Here is a 25,458-nt window from a genome sequence, read left to right on the forward strand (position 1 = left end):
GGATAATCGCAAGCAATCACAATACCCACCTCTCGGGGACACTGGGAAACAAATGAGATCGCCCACAGCAAGCCCTTTGCATTATGGCTGTCACTTCAAAGAGGTTTGGGGGGATCTTAAAAACAATAGGAAGGACTAGGTTTCATTTGAAAACCATTCAATTTCTTTCTCCAGTTAAAACTCTGCCTCATGACTACAATTCCAATTTAAGTACCTTTGTATGTTTTCTGTACTATTTTCTATATTTCCTAACGAACCGTTTGGATTTACAATTGAATTCTGAGAGGAATGCATCCCTTTGATCTTTGGAGGAATGGAGGGAAGGGCAAGAAATGAAGGGTTAAGGTCCTTGCAAACTGCCATTCCCACCCCCACGTCCCCTTCTAAATAAGCGCTAACTACCACTCCTTAACTGTGGGCCTCAGGAAAAAAAATGCCCCCATGTATGTGCCTCACAGCCAGAGAAGACTGCAATTTAGGGTTGAAACCGTTTTTCAGTTTCTTTTAGCTACGTCCAGATCCGCTGCGGACACAAAAATCTCCAGGTTTAAAACAAAGGCTTTGAACAAAGATGCGCAACCTCCGCTCCTGTGCGCGGCAGATATGCCTTGGGATTGGTTGGACCACCGTCCAATAGGAAAGAAGAACCGGACTCTCCTATTTACATAAATTCCTCCCAGTGGCGGCCGCGGCGTCAGGCCGTCCAATCAGACCCTACAGATTTGGAGCCTTTATTTGAATATAAAGATGGCAAATAGCCCTGCCCGCCTGGCGGCCCCGTTCGTCTAGGAGCTCTTGTCACCTCGCCATGCCGGAGTCATCGCGGGCGGCTCCGGCTCCTAAAAAGGGCTCCAAGAAGGCCATCACCAAGGCGCAGAAGAAGGACGGCAAGAAGCGGAAACGCGGCCGCAAGGAGAGCTATTCTATCTACGTGTACAAGGTGCTGAAGCAGGTGCACCCCGACACCGGCATCTCGTCCAAGGCCATGGGCATCATGAACTCCTTCGTCAATGATATCTTCGAGCGCATCGCCAGCGAGGCCTCCCGCCTGGCGCACTACAACAAGCGCTCCACCATCACGTCCCGCGAAGTGCAGACAGCCGTGCGCCTGCTGCTGCCGGGCGAGCTGGCCAAGCACGCCGTGTCCGAGGGCACCAAGGCTGTCACCAAGTACACCAGCTCCAAGTGAGGCACGTCCCGGCGCCCCGAACCCAAAGGCTCTTTTCAGAGCCACCTCCAAGCTCAAAAAGGAGCGTGCCACCTGGTCTGGTTGTGACCTGTGATTTATTTGGAGTAATGGGGGAAGGTAGAGTGAGCCCTGGGAGCGCAAGTCTTAGAGATAAAACTAGGCTTCCTGTTTGTAATGGCGCAGTTCCCTTAGAAAGGCTACGTTCGTCTTCTCTTGGCCACAGGCAAAGTCAGAGAGGGCGCAGTACAGGAGATTGAACCATGGATCCTATCCAAAGATCTGTGTGTGGCGTACGCCCTGCGCATGAGGAGCGTGGATCACCTCCAGAAAGATCTTGTGCTACTTCTGCTCCCCCAGCGCCTCCTGGTGGCTGAGACCGAAGGACGTGCTCTCTGAGGTCCGGGGTTGGGGGAGAGGAGGTTGTCGCGCCGTCTGGGTGCAGGCGCTTGGGTCCGTCCTTCTCCCGCCCCTTTCCTCCCTCCTTAGCCACAACTAGACACCGTGAGCTTCTAGCCAAAACATTTTCAGTGGCGTTGCGCCTAAGTAGCTCTGTATGCCACGCCTTCCTGCTTTAAACATCAAAACGGCAGGCTCACAGATCTCCTTATCACTCAGTTAAAATTTCCCCAATTAAGGGATTCTGGTATTTTATCCCAAAAATGTGTGTGTATGTGTGTGTGTACGCAAAATGCACAGTGAAAGATTATTTTGAATAATGCAAATATAGTGCTTTTTTAAAAAATTCCAGCAAATCATAGGCAAAATAACTATGATCTTTGGATGACACATTAAGTAAAAACTAAGGCCTGCAGGCCTGACTGGGGCCCAGGCTGTCCTCCCTCTAAAAATACCCCATATCGGTGTCACCCCAACCACCCTCTAAGCAGAAACATTGCCTGGAATTAGAATTCAGATTCCAAACTCAGTTCCCACTGGTAGAGGATGCACTCTACCCAGGATCAATTCCCACTGCACACCCCCAACACAATGACAGCCACGCATTTATCAACATTTAACTTCTATGGTCTCGTAAAGTATATCAGTTTTCTTGGGTTAGTTTTTTCTTAAAGGGAGTTTTCTTTCCTCCAAATTCTTTCTGTAAATAGGCTTTATTTATTTATTTATTTATTTTATTTTTATTTTTTGAGACGGAGTCTCGCTCTGTCGCCCAGGCTGGAGTGCAGTGGCACTCTCGGCTCACTGCAAGCTCCGCCTCCTGGGTTCACGCCATTCTCCTGCCTCAGCCTCCCAAGTAGCTGGGACTACAGGCGCCTGCCACCACACCCGGCTAATTTTTTTGTATTTTTAGTAGAGACGGGGTTTCACCGTGTTAGCCAGGATGGTCTGGATCTCCTGATCTCGTAATCCACCTACCTCGGCCTCCCAAAGTGCTGGGATTACAGGTGTGAGCCACCGCACCCTTCCTAGGCTTTATTTTTTAGAGCACTTTTTCAGAGCAATAAGCTTTTTTATTAGTAGTACATAATAGTTTTACATATTTGGGGGATACATACGATATTTTGATATACGCGTAGGCATAACAATCAAACCAGGGCAACTGGGACATCCGTCATCATATTCACCCCCTCTTTAGGTCGAGATCATTCCAATTCCTCTCCTCCAGCAATACAACTAATTATTGTTAGCTGCAGTCACCCTATTTTTCTAACCAACACTAGATGTTACTATTTCTCCTAATGTATTTTTGTACCCATTGATCGGCTTCATCTCCTCCTTTCCCCACCACTCTTCCCAGCTTCTGGTAACCAGCAATCAACTTTCTACCTCCGTGAGACCCATGTTCTTAGCTCCCACGTATGACTGAGATCATACAGTATTTGTCTTTCTGTGCCTGATTTGTTTCACTTAATATAATGTCCTCCAGTTCCATCCATGGTGCTGCTAATGATGGGATTTCATTATTTTTTTATGACCAAATTGTATTTGAATGTGTAAATATACCACATATTCTTTATCCATTTATCTACTGATGGACACTAAGGTTGACTCTCTTTCTTGGCTATTATAAATAGTGCTGCAATGAACATGAGACTGCAGACATCTCTTTGATATACTGATTTCCTTTCTTTTGGGTATATACCCAGCAGTGGGGTTGCTGGATCATATGGTAAGTCTGTTTTTAGTTTATTTAAGAATGCCCATACTCGTCTCTATAGTGGTTGTACTGATTTACATTCTTATTAGCAGTGTACAAGCATTCCCTTTCCCTGCATTCTCACCAACAGGTTATTTTTTGTTTTTTTAATCAAAGTCGCTTTAATTGGAGATGATTCCATCCAAATTATTTTATTTACTGCATAATAATTAGCAAATCTGACTTAAAATTTCCATCTGAGATGAGTGAGGGGCAATCTCTTAAATACATTTCAGATTGTATGCCAATCTGGAGGGATTTTGTAAGCATACAATCTGTCATGTATTTCAGTGATTGTCACTCACCCATCTCAGATAGGTGAGATATGAACCTTAGTTTAAAAATCTGGCTTAGTTTGAGAATCTTGGCATGTCTCTCCAACCCAGAAAATGCTTCCATTTTGTTGAGTGGGTCCTAATTCCCTTAGTCTCCGTGGATTCTCACATATTTGATGTGCACTCCGTTTATCATTAACATTTGTCTTTCTCCGTTGTAACACTATAATTAGAGAAATGGGTTCTGGACACAATTGCTTTGAATTTTCTCCATTATAAAATCTCAGTAGCAGGGATCCTGTTTTACCTTCTTTGCCTCTCCCTTAACAGATCCCTGCCCTGGGAGAGAGGTACAAATCCCATGCATTCTGGGCCTGGGGGTGCTAACGCAGCAGAAAGAGACAGACAGCCTGTTTTTACTTCAAGTTTGTGTCAGGGGAATCAGAAGGACTGAGACATGAATTGACTGACATTTGACATTATCCATCACAAAATGCCTTCTTAGAGAATTACACTTGGAAATGGTCATGAAATGTTCATCTTCTGCCTTGATTTGATCTCTGGCACCAACCAGCGTTGTTGCCTTGTGCTAACACAATCATTCACTCTGTCTGCTGGATGGAGACTGGTTTCACTTTATTAAATCTATGTTTTAAGTTCATTAAGGTGGAGAACTATACGGATCTGTGCGAGTAATTTCACAGCTGCAAATGTTTAAGGTATTGACTTCCAATCCATGCTGACAGGAGGCTGAGGGCTTGGATTTTCCAGTCATTGGGCACCTGTTTCATAGTGGAGAGGACTGGATTCAATAGCTTTTCATACAAATTCTATATTTCTTGAAAATACTAAGGGTGTTGACAAGTCCCACCTACTTTTGATGATGGATCACTGTTTAATATTTGGATTATAACTGGGGATGCAAAGAATTGAATAAAATGCCTATGACAAAGTTGCCGTTCCTGTGTATTTTTTCTAAAATTTTTTGGAGCATATATCAAAACAAAACAGAAAGGAAATGAGCCCGTGCACTGCTAGCATTGTAACCATATGGAAATGATCCCATGCTCTGCTAACGCTGTAACCATATGAACACTGCATGCATGCAGTCACTGAGGTGGGGAGGGGAGAAGAGTGGGTGCACCATCCATCCAACTCATTAAAAGAGTCAGTTTCACTAAAATTTTATCAGTTTGATAATAATCTATCAAATTATTTATGTTTTGAACAATTGTGTACTGTCGAGATGATTTTTCTAAAACACTGAGAGACTACCCAGAGGTATGTTTAAATTTCAACGTAGACTTTTTTGCAGAGAACGATAATAGACAAAACACCATTAAACATACAATAGATATATTATGGTAGGGTGAAATTGTAAGGCAAATGGAGAATAGAAATAGGCATTCAGGAAGAAAAAAATCATCTGAAACATCTCATTGTCAAAGAAAAATTTGGTCATGTATTTTATGAATTGATTATACTATCATATTGATATTCCAAAAGGCACCTTAAGACTGATGTGAGAATTTTGATTTTTAAAAAGTCCCATCTTGGTATTTGTATCTTTGCAACTATTTTAATTGTAAATAAAAATATTTTAGATAGCTTTAAAATATGCGAAGTTCTCAAAGATTCTTTAGAGGAACCACGCAGGAAAAATGTGGGGAGTAGCGGACAAAGCCGTTTTGGTAGAGGATGTCCACATTGACCTTTCCTTCTGCATCCCAGGCACACCACGCGTTCCCTTTGGAGAGATGACTTGGGGGGGGGAAATAGTTTTCATTTAATTTTATTAAAACATTATTTCTCGGCCAGGAGAAGTGGCTCACGCCTGTAATCCCAGCACTTTGGGAGGTCGAGGCGGGTGGATCACGAGGTCAAGAGATCGAGGCCATCCTGGTCGACATGGTGAAACCCCTTCTCTACTGAAAATACAAAAATTAGCTAGGCGTGGGTGGCGCACGCCTATAGTCCCAGCCACTCCGTAGGCCGAGGCAAGAGAACCTCTTGAACCCGGGAGGCGGAGGTTGCAGTGAGCAGAGACCGCGCCATTGCACTCCAGCCTGGGCGACAGATCAAGACTCCGTCTCAAAAAAAAAAAAAATTCTCATTTAGCTTTATTGAATTTTTATTCCCTGCTGGAAACGGTGACACAAACGCTCAATACTTCGAATTTTCACAACGGTTTGGGGAAGCAATTACTAGAAATCTCCTTTTTCTAAACAAGAAAAGCCAAGTCATGAAAACGTAAACAATGCCCTTTCCAGAGCGAAAACTCTTCGTGCCAAAGAGCTTTCCTGCGCCAAAATGGCAGTCCCCAAATAAATGCCGTGAATTTGGAGGGGGTAGGAAAGGAATTCTGTGTTGCTAACGCCTCGCAGAAAACAATATGGTAGAAGAGGGAGGCAGCTACATTTGCTCAGAAAAAGGGAATTCTTCCCCTCCTGAATTAACCCCTTTCCCCACCCCCACTCCCATAAGGGTTAAAGCTAGCGGCAGCTGGGGTCGCTTATTACATCCGGCTCCCCAGCGCAGGGCGCTGCTTTGACGCAGTGCTTGGATTCGGTATCAAACATCCTGCCATCGCAGTATCCTGCCAGGAAAATATCCTCCCGGAATGTTCATCACTTAAATCTAAGTATGTCTCTCTGTTCCAGGCAGGGATGGAAGTCTTAAGCAAATGCAGAGCCAGGCACCACCGCCAGGGCAACGTGACAACGCCCATGGCCTCAGAGCCCGTGGTCTTGAGCCACGTCTGGCCTCACCCATGGGGTGCGAGTAGGGATGGGGAGGTTGGCACAGGGTCTTTCTGGGGGAGGTGACCCGCACCGCTCACATGCACGGCGCACGCCAGGCTCAGTTGGACGCCGTCCTGAACCGGGCACAAGCGCTCAACATCAAGGAAAGCACCACTTGCTTATAAAAGACATTTGGGGTCTGACGCGGTGGCTCACGCTTGTAATCCCCGCACTTTGGGAGGCCGAGGCGGATGGATCAGCAGGTCAGGAGATCGAGACCATCCTGGCCAACATGGTGGAACCCCGTCTCTACTAAAAATACAAAAATTTAGCCGGGCGTGGTGGCCCATGCCTGTAATCCCAGCTACTTGTAAGGCTGAGGCACGAGAATCGCTTGAACCCAGGAGGCGGGGGTTGCAGTGGGCCGAGATTACACCACTGCACTCCAGCCTAGCGAGAGAGCAGACCCCGTCTCAAAAAAAAAAAAAAAAAAAGAAGAAAAGAAGTCTTGTCGTGTGTTAACATGTCTGCGCGGAGGGAGGGGGTGGAGAGGGGGTCCTTGATCGGCTCCCAACATTACTGAGCTACATCACCTGAGCACTGTTTCTACCGCGATTTCTGTAATGAGCAGTTTTTCTCGTTCTCTGCCGGCGCACGCGCGCGCACACACACACACACACACACACACACACACACAGAGGAGGCTCAGATTCGGCCGCACCCGGCAACCGCTAGGGTGCATGGAGACATATTAGGTTACATAACCCTTCACCGTGTTCGAAACCCTTTCTCGATCGTGTGGGTGGCTCTGAAAAGAGCCTTTGGGTTCAGGACGCCGGGACGCGCCTCACTTGGAGCTGGTGTACTTGGTGACAGCCTTGGTGCCCTCGGACACGGCGTGCTTGGCCAGCTCGCCCGGCAGCAGCAGGCGCACGGCTGTCTGCACTTCGCGGGACGTGATGGTGGAGCGCTTGTTGTAGTGCGCCAGGCGGGAGGCCTCGCTGGCGATGCGCTCGAAGATATCATTGACGAAGGAGTTCATGATGCCCATGGCCTTGGACGAGATGCCGGTGTCGGGGTGCACCTGCTTCAGCACCTTGTACACGTAGATAGAATAGCTCTCCTTGCGGCCGCGTTTCCGCTTCTTGCCGTCCTTCTTCTGCGCCTTGGTGACAGCCTTTTTAGAACCCTTCTTGGGCGCAGGAGCCGATTTGGACGGGTCTGGCATGATGGCTGTGTCTCTCCAAAAAGAAACGCGCAGCGTTCGGAGTAACTCTATTTGTACGTTTTGTATTCAAATGAAGGCTCAGAATTTGCTCACTTCTGATTGGATCAAACGTTGTTCTACGTCATCGCTGGGAAAGGAATACGCAAATTAGGAGTGCCAGGTTCTTTTTCTGATTGGCTACCATAGCCATCCAATCGAACTCCGCAGTCTAGCCTACCTCCTTACCATAGATAAGGGCTCGCTGGAGTTCTCTTCCTTCTTGTTTTCGGTCTCGCTTGTGGATTCTCCTTGTCTTTTGCCCCTGAATCGGAAATGTCCGGTCGCGGTAAGCAGGGCGGCAAGGCTCGCGCCAAGGCCAAGTCGCGCTCTTCGCGCGCGGGGCTGCAGTTCCCCGTGGGCCGCGTGCACCGGTTGCTCCGCAAGGGCAACTATTCCGAGCGCGTGGGCGCCGGCGCCCGGGTCTATCTGGCAGCGGTGCTGGAGTACCTGACCGCCGAGATTCTGGAGCTTGCCGGCAACGCGGCGCGCGACAACAAGAAGACGCGCATTATCCCGCGCCACCTGCAGCTTGCCATCCGCAACGACGAGGAGCTCAACAAGCTGCTGGGCCGTGTGACCATTGCGCAGGGCGGCGTCCTGCCCAACATCCAGGCCGTGCTGCTGCCCAAGAAGACGGAGAGCCACCACAAGGCCAAGGGCAAGTGAGGCCGCCCGCTGCCCCTGGGGCCCCTTTGATGGACATAAAGGCTCTTTTCAGAGCCACCCACCATCTCGAGAAAAGAGCCTCACTGAGCCTGCAGTTCTTTATAGGACGGAGGCCTGATCACCCTAGGCTCATGAATGAGCGCAGTGGCCATGGGGAAGGGCGCAACGGGAACCCAGACCCTGGAGACTGATTGGGCCACATACTCGCCTGGTGGGCAACGTGTTCTGTTAACAGCAAGGAACCCTCGCCCACAGGTGGCTACCCCTTGCTCTTGAGTCCCATCGAAAACCTCTGGTAGGGGTTTTAATACGTTCACCGTAAAGGTGTCTTCATAATTACTAGTGACAAGTTCTCTTGACTCCGGCAAGGTTCCAGTGTGGTCGTTGAGTACAGAATGTAATTTCTTAATGATTTATCTGATATTAAAAGTATTTATGATCTCTAAGTAGTTTGCACTTTAATTCTGAAGAGTGAGTCTATGGATTTCTATTTAAATTGCTAAGTTTTAACAATGTGAGCTCCACCAGGGTTAAGATTTAATCTATTTGGCTGGGAATTCTAAAGGTCATGAGGAAAGTTTCAGTACTTAAAAGGAACCAGATTAGTAGATGCTGAAAAGTATAAACCTTCTAAGAAGACTTAATTTGGAATAGGATAATTATTTAAAGGAATTTAGTTTGTTTAATTCGAGTTGGTCAAACATTAATCAAAGATCCGCTTAAATTGATGGCTAAAATCAGAACAAAATAATTTGTACACTGATTTTGAAAAGGAAAACTAAATCTGCGAGTTAAGCAAATTTAAAATGAGTATTGTTGGAACCAGATGAATGATGACACATGTGGACTTGAGGAAAATAACTGTTTGTAACTACATTTTTCCTTATAAAAAGGAGGGTTTAAGAGCGTCGGAGACCTCCAGGCAAATTAACTGAAATGGCTGTGTTAATAGCCTCTAAATCTTGGAGGAGAGAGGTTCATTGATTTAATCCATTATAATCCCTTAAAAAATGTTTGCCACAAAATCAGAGCTCAGAAAGTGTTACTCTTCTGTTGTTATCTGTGTAGTTTTCATTAATCTATTTCTCAAAATATGGATGATTCCTTTGTTTTTATTTTTTCTTTAATCCCCAATGTGATAGTATTTAGTTAATTGACACCTAACAATTGTATATTACATGGGGTACATAGTGATATTTTGAATACATTTATTATCAGATCAGGGTAATTAGCAATTATTATTTATTGTACTAACAAATATAGGCCAGTAAAATGATTCAGGAATATTATATAATTTATATTTACCCTACTAAAATTGGGTCTACTCAAATCAGGGCTTCCTGGACACCAGCTAACCACAAATCTGCATGTCTTTAGAAAATATCCCAGTGCTATGAAACTATTTGACTCAAAAATTGGTAAGCAGCTGCTCCAACAGTGTGGATCTAAACAGCACAATATTCACAGTGTGTATCATGAGTGGGCAGCATTTCAGTAAAACAAAACTGCAAGGACTGGCCAGGAGAGGGAGTAGCCTTCAGAGTTCTTTTCATTATTTTTCTTGTGAAAGCCTTTATTTTCAGTTGAAATTTATCTTTATGTATTTATATCTATGTAGGTCACTCTATCTCTTCAAATACCCTTTAATGGGATTTAAAGTTTTTGCAGGGCCTGGGGGCTTAAGTGTTTTGATTATCACCATGGATTTCCAGATTTTGTAAAAGGTACTCAAATGGAGTGAAGGGGGAGGCAGCATAGTGGGAGGGCTACTTTGGGGTAGCACTGCGTTTGTTATCTCTGAGGCTGTGATGTTTCACACACAGCAATGAGCCACACAGGCTATTTAATTTTCAGATAATTAAAATTTAATACGAAATGTAGTTCGTCAGTCATCCTAACCACATGTGGCCAGTGGATACCATGTTAGCACAGATACAGAATGTTTCCAGCATCACAGAAAGTTCCACTGGACAGCTCTTGTCTAAGATCTGGTTCTCTATCCGGTTACCCAATTCAGAAATGTAGTAAATTACCCAGTGCTGCCTGCTTCAGTAAAAGAAAGTTCATTAGACTCTTTTTTATTTTTATTTTCATTTTTTTTAAGACAAAGCATGCCCTGTGTCCCAGGCTGGAGTGCAGTGGAGTGATCTCGGCTCACTGGAACTTCTGCCTATTGGGTTCAAGTGATTCTTCTGCCTCAGCCTCCCAAGTAGCGCCCGCCACCACGCCTGGCTGTTTTTTGTTTGTTTGTTTTTTGTTTTTTGTTTTTGAGATGCAGTATCTCTTTGTAGCCCAGGCTGGAGTGCAGTGGTATGATCTCAGCGGAGTGGCGAGATCTCAGCTCACTGCAACCTCTGCCTCCAGGGTTTGAGCAATTCTCCTGTCTCAGCCTCCCAAGCAGCTGGGACTACAGGCGCCTGCCACCACGCCTGGCAAATTTTTGTATTTTTAGTAGAAACAGGGTTTCACCACCTTGTTGGTCAGACTGGTCTCAAACTCCTGACCTCAGGTGATCTGCCTGCCTTGGCCTCCCAAAGTGCTGAGATTACAGGCATGAGCCTGTAATGAAGCACCCAGCTTCATTAGACTCTCGCATAAAGAAGACATCACCGTATGGTCCTGCAATTCCAGTCCTAGGTATATAATCCCAAGAGAAATGAAAATATACATTTATTCACAAACATGTACACAAATGCTCATGGCAGCATTATTCATGAAATACAGAAGGTAGAAACAACCCAAATGTTCATCAACTGAGGAATGGGTAAGCAGATTGGGGTCTATCCAATTACAATGAAATATTATTTAGTCATTCAAAAGAAATGAAGCACTGACATGCTACTACAGGGATGAACCTTGACAACATGCTCAGTGAAGTAAGCCAGATACAAAGGCCACAGATTGTCTGAGTCCATTGATACGAAACATCCAGAACAGGCAAATCCATAGGGACTGAAGGCAGACTGTTGGCTGTCAGGGGCTGGAGGAAGGGAGTGCCTGCCTAGTGGGGACAGCTTCCTTTAGGGGTGATGAGGATGTTCTGGAACTAAACGAAGGTGGTAACTGCACAACATTGTGAATGTACTAAATGCACCTGAATTGTGTACTTTAAAATGGTACATTGTGGGTCATGTGAATTTCACCACTCAATTTTTTAAAAAATCTGAACCTAATACAGGAATGTGTACCAAATCATCCCGTAACCAGGAGAACCGAAAGGCAAGGCAAGAAAGCCTGGGGTCCCAGAAAGGCTGTGGGGAGGGTAGACCAGATGCCTGAGAGGAGAGAGGCCCATTATAGTGCTTTCCAGGATGCCACTGGCCTACCCCAGGTATGAAGAGGGGCAGCAGGGACTGCCTTTGGAGCAGCAGCCATAACTTGGGGACCTTGTGGAGAGAAGAGGGTCCTCTTGGTGGCTGTGGGCAGCTCATCTCCACAGGGCTGGCTGTCTTCCTGTGGATGCATCATGACCTTTACCTGCCCGCTGCATTCCCAATATGCACCCACCTTCTCTGGAAGTTTACTCTTGACACTTCACACATCCCTATGGGCAGGCACTTTACGGAGGAAGAAGAGAAAAGGAGATATGTCCCAGAGGGAGAATGCAGCTGAAGCCAGCTTCAGGAGTAACCCACAGAGAGAGCTTGCAGTTTTGCAGAATGCAGCTTGGCTCAGCTGTGTCCCACATCCCTCTCCTCCTCTCTCTTGGCCGTGGGTCTCTCCCCAGCCCCAGCTGGTCAGTTCCCACATGGCTCAACACCAAAATGCTTGAGTCTTCCAATTAAAAAGAAAACAAAACACAAAAAACTACCACCTTCTTCCCTGCAATTTCTTCCTCTCCTGAGGTGCTGCATTAAAGCGTTTGTGATGCCAGTCCTTCAGGAAAGCAGTTTTGGGTACCTGCTCTGACCCCTGTCCAGTGTGGGTTGTACTGAACTCATCCTCGTTGTTCCTGTCTGTGTGTTTTCCCATCTCACAGGGCCCCCAACTCTGATCGCCAGAGTAGGCCTCAAACCTGCCTGGAAGAGTCTCTAGTTTCCTGCATGCCGCTCACCAAGCGTCAGCTGCAGTGGGATGCTGGCCATATCTGTCCCACCGCTGCCTAGTGGCAGCTGCTTCTGTGCAGGTGGCTGGGGATGCCAAGTCCAGGGTACCACCTGGCTTCCAGACCCTGGACCCAGCAGCCACCCCTCATGGAGCTGCCCTTGGGCCCCAGACCACCTTTGTTGCCCAGTGGGCTGTGCCCTCAGCCCACTCATGGCCCTGAGAGGGCCCTACTGGTCACCGGCTGGCCAGGCCCTTCCAGGTTTCTCCTGTCAAGGTAACAAACTAGCCCAAAGCATTGTGGCCAGTGGGCCTGTGGGGCTGAGGTGGGAGCCAGGCTTCCCGGACAGCAGGTATCTGGTGAACAGGCTAGACCTGGCTTCTGGGCCTTCACCACCCACCGAGGGCCAGTGGAGGGTCAGGAGGGGTCAGGGAGGAGTTCAACTGGTGAGTCAGGGAAGGGTCAATGGAGGGTCAGGAGGGATCAAGGATGAGTCAGCTGCTGGGTCAGCTGGTGGGTCCATGGTGGGCAGGTGTGGCCACTGAGACACAGGTATGCCGTAGGGAAAGGTGGGCTGGGATGGTGATCCCAACGGGGGTGCCTCAAATGAGCCAGGCCTGTTTAGCGTATCCTGAATATTCAGTGCCTATTGTATACTTAGTGTTGTCCTGAATATTTAGTGCCTCTTGCATATCTAGTCATCCTAGATACCTAAGCCTCGTGTTTTTTTTTTTTTTTTTTTTTTTGAGGCGGAGTCTCGCTCTGTCGCCCGGACTGGAGTGCAGTGGCCGGATCTCAGCTCACTGCAAGCTCCACCTCCCGGGTTTACGCCATTCTTCTGCCTCAGCCTCCCGAGTAGCTGGGACTACAGGCGCCCGCCACCTCGCCTGGCTAGTTTTTGTATTTTTAGTAGAGACGGGGTTTCACCGTGTTAGCCAGGATGGTCTCGATCTCCTGACCTCGTGATCCGCCCGTCTCGGCCTCCCAAAGTGCTGGGATTACAGGCTTGAGCCACCGCGCCCGGCCAGCCTCATGTTTATTTATCTTAATATTTAGTGCCTCTTGTATACTTAGGGATCATTAACATCTAACATGTACTGCATCTTGTATATATAGTGGTCATAAGTATTCAGTGCATCTCATAAATTTAGCAATCCTGAATATTTAGTGCTTCTTGTGTAGTTAGTGATCATGAATATTTAGTGCCTCTTGTACAACTGGTCACCATGAATATTTAATATTTAGTGTACTTTGTATACCTAGTGAGCATGAACACTTTGCCTCTCATACATTTACCAATCCTGGATTTTCAATGTCTCTAATGTATTTAGTGATCCTGAAGATTTAGTGCTTCTTGTATATTTTGTGAACATTAATATTTAGTTTCTCCTATGTGTTTAGTGATCCTGAATATTTAGTGTCTCTGGTATATATATAATATATATATTTTTCTTTTTTGAGATGGAGTCTCACTCTGTCACCCAGGCTAGAGTGCAGTGGCATGATCTCCGCTCACTGTAAGCTCCGCCCCCCCGGTTCATGCCATTCTCCTGCCTCAGCCTCCTGAGTAGCTGGGACTACAGGCATCCGCCACCATGCCCAGCTATTTTTTTTTGTATTTTTAGTAGAGATGGGATTTCACCATGTTCGCCAGAATGGTCTCAATCTCCTGACCTCGTGACCCGCCCTCCTTGGCCTACCAAAGTGCTGAGATTACAGGCATGAGCTACCGTGCCCAGCCTATCTCGTGATCACTAATATTTAGTTCCTCCTATGTGTTTAGTGATCCTGAATATTTAGTGTCTCTGGTATATTTTATGACTATGAATTACTTAGTGCCTTTCTGTTGTATATTTAGTGATCCTGCACATTAAGTGGCACTTGTATACTTAGCAATCATCAATGTTTAGTGCCCTGAGGCCCCTGAGGCCTTCTGTTTACTCACTGTCTCCTGAATGTTCAGTATTTTGGTCCTGCCACGCCTCTGCCTTTGAGACCCACAAACTCTACTTATGACTTATCTCTGGATCTTGTACTCCAGCCTCCAGAGCTGCGAGCCCTAAACCTTGTTGTCTTTAACTTTCCCAGGCTGTGGTGTTTTGTTACAGCAGCCTGCATGGACAACTTTCGTTTGTCTATTTTACTTAACTGAGTGACCAGAGAAGGATGGAGCCATTCCCGGGCTGGGGATGACTGAGGGAAGTCTCAGTGTTCGGGTGGGGCTGGGGCATGGAGAACCTTCTGCAGGATTCTCTGCAGGGTGGTCAGGCCCCTTGAACAGATGTGAGTATCAAGTGGGTGAGTATGAGCCTGGACCTCTGGGAAACGTCCACAGTCCATGGCTTGTGGTCACTCAAGTTGTGGTTTGGATGAGCTCATGGGAAAAAGGAAGTGTCAGGGTGGAGCCCACAGGACCTGTGGTGACAGGTCCCCCCCGCCCTGGCACACACGACCTTGGAGCTGTCCCTTAGCAGGGACACCAGGTTAGCCTGCTGACCTGACTTGCTGTGACCCCCAGCGTGTGGCCCGAGGGACAGTGAGCAGCTTCCAGGTAAGGCCCCAGGGGGCCTTGGCCCCACCACCAACCCACTGCTGAGTCACTGATGACCCCTTCTTAATGCTCTGACTGACCCCTCCTAACCCTCCCTGACCCACCAGCTGACCCCTCCTGACCCTTTGGGTGACCCCTCATGCCTCCTCACTGACCCAACCCTAACCCCTCCTGACCTTCCACTGACCCTTTCCTGACTCACCAGCTAACCCATCCCTGACCATCTGGCTGACCCCTCCTGCTCTTGCACCTGAGCTCTGGTCTTCGTAAGCAGGACTTTATCTGGGAAAAGTCTGACAGCAGAGAGAGACAACACCTATGGACACCTGCCCCCAGGATGGGAGGTGGAGAGGGGTAAGTTGACTCACCTAGCATAAGTGTGACACTCTTACTCTAAAATTGTCTGTGAGCCCTTCTATGCCACGACCTGTAGCTTCAAAATGACTTTTCGTGAGTCCCTCAGGCACAGCAGCTGTTGGAGGCAACCCCAAGGCAAGGGAGCCCAGACACACTACTTTCCATCCAATCACCACTTTACCTCCCTTCGTGGCACTGAGTGGGTGACTGTCACATCACTCCCGCCGTAAGCCGAGCTCTGGGATGGCAGGAGAAACCCTGCTTGGCTGCATTCTCAAGGACACCTGCACAGCAGATCAGTGCAACCAGCGGGACTATCCCTGCAGGTGTGCAGGGCAGCATGCTTGTGCATGATAGACTTGTCATCATCATATTTTTTTTGTTTTCGAGACAGGGTCTCATTCTGTTGCCCAGGCTGGAGTACAGTGCAGTGGCAACAATCACAGCTCACTGCTTTCTCGACCTCAAGTGATCCTCTCACCTCAGCCTCCTGAGTAGCTGGGACTACAGGCAGGCTCCCCAAACCCAGGTAGTTTTTTGTATTTTTTGTAGAGACAGTGGTTTCACCATATTGCCCAGGCTGGTCTCCAACATCTGTGCTCATGCATTCCAAGGCCCTGGCCTCCCAATTACAGGCATGAGCCACTGTGCCTGCCCCTATCATCACAGTTATAAAACTATCACATTTCCAACCCCAGGAGTTTTACCCACACAGTCTGAAAGCCCTTGCTTCTTGGAAATCTCCCGGAGGCCTCACAGGGCCCTACAAAGAAAAGCCCCACTCTCTTTGTTGTTGAGAATGCTTTATTGGTCCCTTTTTATTTTTTCCCAGCTTCATTAAGGTACTGTTACCAGAAAGGGGTCTCGATCCAGACCCCAAGAGAGGGTTCTTGGATCTCATGCAAGAAAGAATTCGGGGCAGATCCATAAAGTGAAAGCAAGATTATTAAGAAAGTAAAGGAGCTTTTCACGAGATGGCACTGAAAGCGAAGAAGGAAGCTCCTGCCCCTCCTAAAGCCGAGGCCAAAGCAAAGGCTTTGAAGGCCAAGAAGACAGCGTTGAAAGGTGTCCATAGCTACCTACAAAAAAAGAAGATCCACATGTCATCCACCTTCTGTGGCCCAAGACACTGTGACTCCAGAGGCATCCCAAATATACTCAGCAGAGTGTCCCCAACAAGCTTGACTACTGTGCTATCATCAAGTTTCCGCTGACCACTGAGTCTGCCGTGAAGAAGACAGAAGACAACAACACACTTGTGATCACTGTGGATGTTAAAGCCAACAAGCACCAGATCAAACAGACTGTGAAGAAGCTCTGTGACATTAACGTGGCCAAGGTCAACACCTTCATCAGCCTGATGGAGAGCATATGTTCGACTGGCTCCTGATTACGATGCTTTGGATGTTACCAACAAAATTGGGATCATCTAAACTGAGTCCGACTGGCTAATTCTAAATATATATATATATATTTTCACCATTAAAAAAAAAGGAAGAAAGGAATAAAAGAATGGCTATTCCATAGGCAGAGCAGCCCTGAGGTCTACTGGTTGGCCACCTTTATGGTCATTTCTTGATTATATGCTAAACAAGGGGTGGATTATTCATGTGTTTCCCAGGAAAGGGGTGAGCAATTCTTGGACCTGAGGGTTCCTTACCTTCATAGACCATGTAGGGAAACTTCCTGATGTTTCCATGGCATTTGTAAATTGTCATGACACTGGGAGGAGTATCTTTTACTTATAATTAATGATAATTAATGTATTATAATGAGCAGTGAGGACGACCAGAGGTCACATTAGTCCCCATCTTGGTTTTGGTGGGATTTGGCTGCCTTCTTTACCGCATGCTGTTTCATCAGCAAGGTCTTTGTGACCTATATCTTGTGCTGACCTCCTATCTCATCCTGTAACTTAGAATGTCTAACCTCCTGGGAATGCAGTCCAGCAGGTCTCAGCCTTATTTTACCCAGCCCCTGTTCAAGATGGAGTTACTCTAACTCAAATGCCTCTGACAGTATGATCCACAAATAAAGCTCATACATATTCAAGGTGCACAGCATGATGTCTTGGTACATGTCACATGGTGAAATGATTACCACAGTAGAGTCAATTAACACACCATCACCTCATGTGGTTACCTGTGTGTGTGTGCATGTGTCTGTGTGTGTGCATGTGTCTGTGTGTGCAGTGACAACATGTAAGATCTACTCAGTAAATTTCATGTCCATGATATATTATTAACCAGAGTCTCCATGCTGTGCTTCAGGTCTCCAGAACTACTTATCTTATAACTGAAGCTTTGCACTCCTCCTCACCCAGCCCCCAACTTTTTTAGACTCCATATATAAGATGGCTCATGCAGTATTATTTGTCTTTCTGTGCCTGGCTTATTTCACTTAGCATAATGTCCTCTGGGTTCATCTATGTTGTTGACATGGTTTCCTTCTTTTTCAGACCTGAATAATTTTCATTATTATAGTATAGTATAGCATGTAACAATAATATCTATACCACATTTTCTTTATCCATTCACTGATGGACATTTAGGTTGTTTCTGTATCTCAGCTATTGTGAATAGTGCTGTAATGAACATGGGAATGCAAATATCTCTTTGTGACAGTGATTTTATTTCCTTTGGGCAAATACTCAGAAGTGAGATGGCTGGATCAACAAAATTAAAAGGCAACCTATGGATGCATGAAAACATTTGCAAACCATACATCTGGTAAGGGGTCAATACCCAAAATATATAAGAGCTCCTACAACTTAACAGCAAAAACAAAACAAAACAAGGACCAAATAACCTAACTTTAAAAATAGAAAAAGGACCTAAATAGGCATTTCTCCCAAGAAGACAGACATATGGCCAACAGGTATATCAATAGGTGTTCAACATTACTAGTCAAGGAGGGTCCGTGTGGTGGCTCGTGCCTATAATCCCAGAGGCTGAGGTGGGAGGATTGCTAGAGCCCAGGCTTTGGTGACCAGCCTGGGCAACATAGGAAGACTCCGTCTCTACAAAAAAAAAATTTTTTAATCGGCGGCGCGTGGTGGTTCCTGTGGTCCCATCTAGTCCAGAGGCTGAGACGGGAGTATCCCTTGAGCCGGGGAAGTCTAGGCTGCAGTGAGTCGAGATTGCACCACTGCACTCCAGCCTGGGCCACAAAGGGAGATCCTGTCGCCAAAAAAAAAAAAATTCCGGAAAATGCAAATCAGAATCAGAATGAAATGCCTCCGAACACCTGATAGAATGGCTACTATCAAAAAGACAAGAGACAACAAGTGTTGGTCAAGATGTGGAGACAAGGGACCCTTCGCACACTGTTGAGGGGAATGTAAACTGGTGCAGCCATCATGCAAAACAGGACGGAGGTTCCTCCAAAAACTCAAAACAAGGTCCAGTCTTTCTGAGGCCCCCTTCTGCTTGCCTGTGACCACCCTTCTTCCAACCCTCCAGCTCCAGGTCCCCTCTACTGCCCTCAGAGGCGGCGTCTTCAAACTCTGGGCCTTACGGCGGCTGCTCCTCCAGGTTTGCTCTCCAACTGCAGCCTTCCCCGTCCCGCGCGACCAACGGCCTCCTGGCGCCCTCTGCCTATAGTGGAAACCCCTCCAACACTGTGCCATCACCTCACGTTTACTCTCACCGCCTCCTCCACTAAATTGCAAGCTCCAGGGAGGCATGTTTTCATCTGATGCGTTCACCCCAAGTACTAACAGCTATGCCTGGCACACAGTAGATGCTAAATGGATATTTGATGAACTTAAAAACAAAATTCAAAGGATTCCTTTCCTCTCTGGTCAATGGAAGACGGAGAAGGAATGAAATTGAACTCCAATAGCAAAACAAAGGGCGAGAGGGTGGTGTGCTGACCGCCTCCCCCCGCCCCCTGCTAGGCCCCAACCCACCCTGCCCCGCCCCCACGGGAGCCTTTTCTACAAGGGTGAGAGGAGCTGACTCCGGTTTGGACTGGAAAAAAGTTTCCAAGAAAATAAAATTAGTGGCCCAAGCACATACCCCTCCTCCGCCCCGCGCAGGCTCTGAGATGCGTTCCAGCAATTGCTCAGGGACTTGGAGGGAGCGGGCATTTTCAGGCTTCACAGAGGCCATCTGGGGAGAAAGCGTGCGGCTGTTTCGCTGAAATGTGAAAAGAGATGTCATTTGGAGCCCTGGACGCCATTTCCGGCTGGCTACCTGAGGTTGAGTGCAAGGGGCGGGTCCTTAGGCATGAAAATGACCCGCCCGGCCGCAAAGGCGCACAGGCCCAGGGCCGCAGAGCCCCTCCAAGCCGGGATCGGTCTTGGAGACCTGCGCGATGCAGCAGACAGCGGGACTGCGGGGCGCTGCAGTGCAGGCTGTACAGCTGCAGAGGAGCCAGGGATACAGGGGTGCTGGGCGCAGGGATGCCGGGCGCCAGGGACGGTCACTGTTGCTTTCTACTGGGTCGTGCAGGCTCAGGTTCCCAGTGCTGGGTGGTTGCGACTCTGCATAAAACGCTAAGGCTTTGAGGCCCTTATTCATTCTAGGGGACGTCTCCCAATTGGTCAATTCAAAATCTCTGGGCCAGGTTGCTTTGGTTGCAGATTCCGCCCTCTGAGTCTCCGCACGCTGCCGCTGCAGCTGCCCCGGGTCTGCTCCTCCTCCGGGGTCAGAACCTCCGACGCTCTCCTGGTTTTACATGCTTTAAGTCACTGGTTTCTCGCAGCATCGCGTGTTCCCTAGATACATGGGCTGAGGCTTACTCTTCCTGAAAGTGAGGCTTTTTTCCTCACTTTCCAGAGCCAGCCCGCGTGGGGAGTGACAAGTGACAGGCGCCTTTGTTCGGGGCTTGCATGGGTGGGACGCGCCCCCTCCTCAGCACTCAGCCCGGGCGAGCCTGGCCCTCCCATCGCCACTTCTCAAGTGCATTTGTCCCGGGTTCTCGATTTTGTTCACTCTTTCCTGCTTACACAGATACACACACACACCCAGAACTAAACTTTATATAAACAGACATGAACTTAAAGAAACAAAACCCCCATATGTGTCAACACTCTCCTTTTAAACAAAATCAATAAAAATTCAACACAATGTTATTTCCATACTTTTATTGTCTTATTATTAGAAACGTGTATGTTAACTTTCCTCCTTTTATAAATGAGACATGTTCTAATTAACCGTTTGTATGGTTGTTTTTAATGCTCAAATGGTCACACTGCAGCCCCAGGGAGGTATTTTCAAAACGCTGCTATCCTTTTGGGGTCACCCTGATTGTTGGAAGCATCTTTGCTTTTGTTTTTGCTTTGTTTTTGTTTTGCTGAGACGGGGTCTAGCTCTGCCGCCTAATCAGGCTCACTGTGGACTCAAAACTCCTGGCTCAAGTTATCCTCCAGCCTCAGGCTCCCAAGTAGCTGGTACTACAGGTGAGTACCACAGCGCCTAATTGGTTTTTGGTTTTGTGTGTGTGTGTGCATGTTTTTGATTTTTTGTTTGCTTTTGTTTTTGTTTTTGTTTTGTTTTGTAGACGAGTCTCCCTGTATTGCCCAGGATGGCCTTGAACTCCTGGGCTCAAGCCATCCTCTAACCTCAGCCTCCCAAAGTGCTGGGATTACAGTTGTGAGCCACTGGCACCTGGCTCATCTTTGCTTTCTGACAGCAAAAAGTTATTTCAGACCTACCATGGGTGTTTTGTTTTGTTTTTAGTTTTTGTCTTTTTTGACTCCAGATATGGACTTAACTGCACTCCAAGGAGTTTATGTTGCTCTTCATGAAAATTAGTATTATAGACAAAATTGAAGCTGGGAATCAGCTGCTTTTGTCTCTCATTTTCACTGTTCTCTCTTTTTTTTTTTAGAGTCTCACCCTGTCCCCCAGGCTGGAGTGCAATGGCACAATCTTGGCTCACTGCAACCTCTGCCTCCTGGGTTCAAGTGATTCTCCTGCCTCAGCCTCCCAAGTAGCTGGGACTACAGGCACTGCGTCACCATGCCTGGCTAATTTTTTGTATCTTTAGTAGAAATGGGGTTTCACAATGTTGGCTGGGCTGGTCTCGAACCCCTGACCTTGTGATCTGCCTGCCTCAACCTCCCAAAGTGCTGGGATTGCAGGCGTGAGCCACCACGCCTGGCCACTGTTCTCTTTTTTTAATGATGGTGTAGATGCCTACCCTGTGGAAATACATTGATCTTCAAAATCACCATGATAGTACAGTTATTACGGAAAATATTATTAAATTCAAAATAGAACTCCCAAATGATACAGCAACCCCACTGCTGGGGATATATCTAAAGGAAATAAAATCCATATCCAGAAGAGAGACCTGCACCATGTTCACTGCAGCACCATTTACAATAACTAAGACATGGAGCTAACCTAAGTATCCATTGTCAGATGAATGGGTAAAGAAAATGTGGTACATATGCACAATGAAATACTATTCCAGCCTTAAAACATAATGAAATTCCCTCATTTGGGACAACAGGGGTGAAAAGAGAACATTATGTTAAGTGAAATTAGCCAGATATAGAAAGACAAACACTGCATAATCTCACTTCTATGTGGACTCTAAAGAGGTTGATATCATAAAGCAGAGAGTGGAGTGATGGTCACCAGGGTCTGGGGGCTAGAGATGCTGACTAAAGGGCATGCAATTTCAGTGACACAGGAGGAGTCAGTTCAAGACATCTAATGTACAACACAGTGACTATAATTCACAGCAATGTAGTACATGAAAATTCCTAAGAGAGTAGATCTTAGGTGTTGTCACCACAGATAAATATGTGAGGCAATGTCTGTTAATTAGCTTGATTTAGCCATTCCCCAATCCATATTCCAAACATAATACATATTTCAAAACATCACCTTGTATACCATATGTACAATTTTTAACAGTTTAAAGTAATAAAGAAGAAAAAAAGTCACCATGATCATTGGTAGTCCTTCCATGATAATGCTGATGCCTCATCCTTGAGTGAGGACATTTGTCTCAGTCACTTCAAGCTACTACGACAAAACAGAGACTGGGCAATTTATATACAGTAGAATTTTTGCTCACAGTCTGAAGGCTGAAAGTTCAAGATGAAGGTGTCAGCAGGGCTGGGGTCTGGTGAAGGTCCTCTTCTGGGCTGTAGAGGGCAGGCTTGTGGTTGCAACCTCATGTGATGGAAGGGGTAAGGCAGCTCTCTGGGGTCCCTTTTACAGTGGCCCTAATCCCATCAGTGAGGGCTCCACCCTAATGACCGAAGGCCCAACCTCCTATGCCATCCTCACATTGAGGGTTGGAGCTTCCACAGATAAGTTTGGGCTGGGGACACAAGTGTTACAGGAAAGGGGTCCCAATCCAAACCCCAAAAAAGGGTTATTGGATCTGGTGCAAGAAAGAATTTGAGGCAAATCCATAGAGTAAAGTGAAAGCACATTTATTAAGAAAGTAGGCCGGGCGCGGTGGCTCAAGCCTGTAATCCCAGCACTTTGGGAGGCCGAGACGGGTGGATCACGGGGTCAGGAGATTGAGACCATCCTGGCTAACACGGTGAAACCCCCTCTCTCCTAAAAAAAAATACAAAAAACTAGCCGGGCGAGGTGGCGGGCGCCTGTAGTCCCAGCTACTCGGGAGGCTGAGGCAGGAGAATGGCGTAAACCCGGGAGGCGGAGCTTGCAGTGAGCTGAGATCCGGCCACTGCACTCCAGCCTGGGCGACAGAGCAAGACTCCGTCTCAAAAAAAAAGAAAGTAAAGGAATAAAAAAATGACTAATTTATAGGCAGAGCAGTGGCATGGTCTGCTGGTTGCCCATTTTTATGTTTATTTCTTGATTATATGCTAAATAAGATGGGGATTATTCATGAGTCTCCCAGGAAAGGTGTGGGCACTTCCCAGAGCTGAGGGTTCTTCCCCTTTTTAGACCACATAGGGTACCTTCCAGATGTTGCCATGGCATTTATAAACTGTCATAGCACTGGAGGGAGTGTAGCAGTGAGGATGACCAGAGGTCACTCTCATCGCTATCTTGGTTTTGGTGGGTTTGGGGTGGCTTCTTTACTGCAACCCGTTTTATCAGCAGCATCTTTATGACCTGTATCTCGTGCTAACCTCCTATCGCATCCCGTGAATTAGAATGCCTTAACCTCCTTAATCTCCTGGGAATACAGCCCAGCAGGTCTCAGCCTTATTTTACCCAGCACCTATTCAAGATGGAGTTGCTCTGGTTCACACCTTTCTGACACAAACATTTAGGCCAAAGCAACGTTGTGGAAAGAAAGGAAAGACATTTCTGAAAACAAATGTGTGGTTCTGCCTGATGGTTCCAGTGAATCTTCCGCACTTGCTATGACAAGCAATTCAAGGAAAATAATACGTGAGAGTTGTTTTATGAAAAATGCTGCAACTTTGGCATTGTTGCTACTGCAGTTTGGGCCCAAGGTCTTACAGGTTGGGGTTTCACCCTCCTCATTTCACATAAACCCAGGGCCAGCCTTCACTGGATGCTAATTGGCATATCTACAAATAGGCCAACTGGTCTGTGTCTCCTGATTTAGAGACTCTAAACTAAAAATAAAATCCTAAGCACCCCCAACCAACTGCACAGACACTCTATTGGTAAAAGGGACCCCATAGAACCTTAAAAACTGAGTTTCTGGCCATGATAGGATGGGAGTCAGACACATCTCATTATACCCCTTTCTGTTGAGGTTTAGACACAACTGACAGCATTCATGTTAACATAGAGACAGTCCAGGTGAGATTAAGAGAATTTTTTAAAAAAACATAGAGTCTTTGTGGCAATAAGTTGCCAAATTATAAACAGGACCTAAGGGTTAATTAAGTCAGCACCCTACACTTAAAGAATAAACCATGTTCTCACTGCTGCAAGGGTTTTCTTTTACTCCAGCAGCTAAAGAACCACCAGCCTCCAGCTAAGCAACGTTAAGACAATTGCAGTTTACCCAGCTCACAGTGGCTGACTCTCTGACCCCCGCTCCACCAGCCATGACAGCAGCATTCACTGGACAAGACATGACTTCAAGAGATTTCTCCTGATGAGAGACCACAACCTTGGGCTAGTCCTGGCCAGTTTACAGAGGCTGTGCACTTGAGCACCTTTGAGTCCTTGAAAGACCTAATTGGAATACATTTACATGTGAAGCCTCCAACCCAAGATAAGTATGCATCACATGTCATCTGCATGTGTGTTTTGTGAATATATGTGAGGGCCGCCCTCATGGATCTCCATAGCCTTCCCATAGGCTGTGGAATATGTGTGTTTGGCAAAGCCAAACGAACACAGAGCTCCTGCCCCAACTCCTCCCTCCCCCAAAGTGCCTGGGCTTGGTTGGGTTTGGCTGAGGCTGCACTTCCCTGCCCGAGGGATGGCCACCTTGTAGGCTATAACCCTTTACAAGAAATGAAATCTGCATTTCCAATTTATAGATCCTGTGATTTTTTCAGTTAACGCAAAGATAAAGCTGGACATTAAAGCAGTGAAAACAGATTTCCATTCAGTGCCAGCTGCAGTAAGTACAGAGCCGCCTCCATTCTAATTTGTGCAGGGATAGCGGACTGTCTTAAAGGGAAGGAGATGGGGTGAGCGAGGGCTCCGTGCCAATCAGATGAGACCATCTGCGTCTGCTAACCAGCCAGGCCCAAAGTCAGGATTCTACCTTCTGGCAGAGACTGAGGCCTTCTCCCTCCTGGTTTCAGAGGAATGGCTCTGGGTTCCTTGAGGAGCCACTGCTGGATTGTAGGAGACACATGGACATCTCAAAGCGCCACAGGAAGCATTCCCAGTTGTGAGCTGGTTTCAGTAAATGCTCTAGGAAAGGAAGAGCCTGGACCAGTCTTCAGGCATTGGCTGGAATAGAGTGGCAAATTCCTGCCACAGCTGCTATGGTCTGAATATTTGTGTCCTCTGATGCAGAAAAAAAACAACTGTTTTTCCTCTGATCTCACAACACAACGATGAACACAGAAGACATCTGTGACCAAACATGTAAGGATTTCTCCCTATCAGCAAGCAAGCAAGCAACCAACATTGTAGTGGGCACCAGTTAGGTGTCCTTGAATCCAATTTAATTCTGACTCCAGCCAGGCACAGTGGCTCCTGCCTTGGTAATCCCAGCTTTGGGAGGCAGAGGTGGGAGGGAATCGCTTGAGCCCAGGAATTGGAGACCAGTCTGGGCAACATAGCAAGACTCTGTCTCTACAAGAATAAAATAAGTAGGTGAGCATGGTGG

The 25,458-nt window shown here is 47.0% G+C and overlaps 3 protein-coding genes and 1 pseudogene across 4 annotated transcripts; 3 read left to right on the plus strand and 1 right to left on the minus strand.

Annotated features, from left to right (window-relative positions):
• The first annotated feature begins 808 nt into the window (after window positions 1-808).
• LOC105524985 (histone H2B type 3-A-like) lies at window positions 809-1,189 on the plus strand. Its single transcript, XM_011960479.1, has one exon. The coding sequence runs from the start codon at window positions 809-811 to the stop codon at window positions 1,187-1,189; it is 381 nt and encodes a 126-aa protein (XP_011815869.1).
• Window positions 1,190-7,055: 5,866 nt separating this feature from the next.
• Window positions 7,056-7,687, minus strand: LOC105524986 (histone H2B type 3-B). Its single transcript, XM_011960480.1, has one exon. It carries the CDS (start codon window positions 7,586-7,588, stop codon window positions 7,208-7,210), a length of 381 nt encoding a protein of 126 aa, XP_011815870.1. The 5' UTR covers window positions 7,589-7,687; the 3' UTR covers window positions 7,056-7,207.
• Window positions 7,688-7,851: 164 nt separating this feature from the next.
• LOC105524987 (histone H2A type 3) lies at window positions 7,852-8,739 on the plus strand. 2 transcript variants are annotated; one of them, XM_011960481.1, is made up of 2 exons: window positions 7,853-8,285; window positions 8,406-8,739. In XM_011960481.1, the coding sequence occupies exons 1-2, from the start codon at window positions 7,901-7,903 to the stop codon at window positions 8,426-8,428; spliced, it is 408 nt and encodes a 135-aa protein (XP_011815871.1). In that variant the 5' UTR covers window positions 7,853-7,900; the 3' UTR covers window positions 8,429-8,739. The 2 variants fall into 2 exon arrangements, with proteins under 2 accessions (XP_011815872.1, XP_011815871.1); XM_011960482.1 differs by having other exon boundaries at window positions 7,852-8,739.
• Window positions 8,740-16,220: 7,481 nt separating this feature from the next.
• On the plus strand, window positions 16,221-16,679 carry LOC105524988 (annotated as a pseudogene).
• The last annotated feature ends 8,779 nt before the right edge of the window (window positions 16,680-25,458 follow it).

The sequence above is a fragment of the Colobus angolensis genome, unplaced genomic scaffold (genome assembly GCF_000951035.1).
Source record: "Colobus angolensis palliatus isolate OR3802 unplaced genomic scaffold, Cang.pa_1.0 Scaffold511, whole genome shotgun sequence".
Lineage (NCBI taxonomy): Eukaryota > Metazoa > Chordata > Mammalia > Primates > Cercopithecidae > Colobus > Colobus angolensis.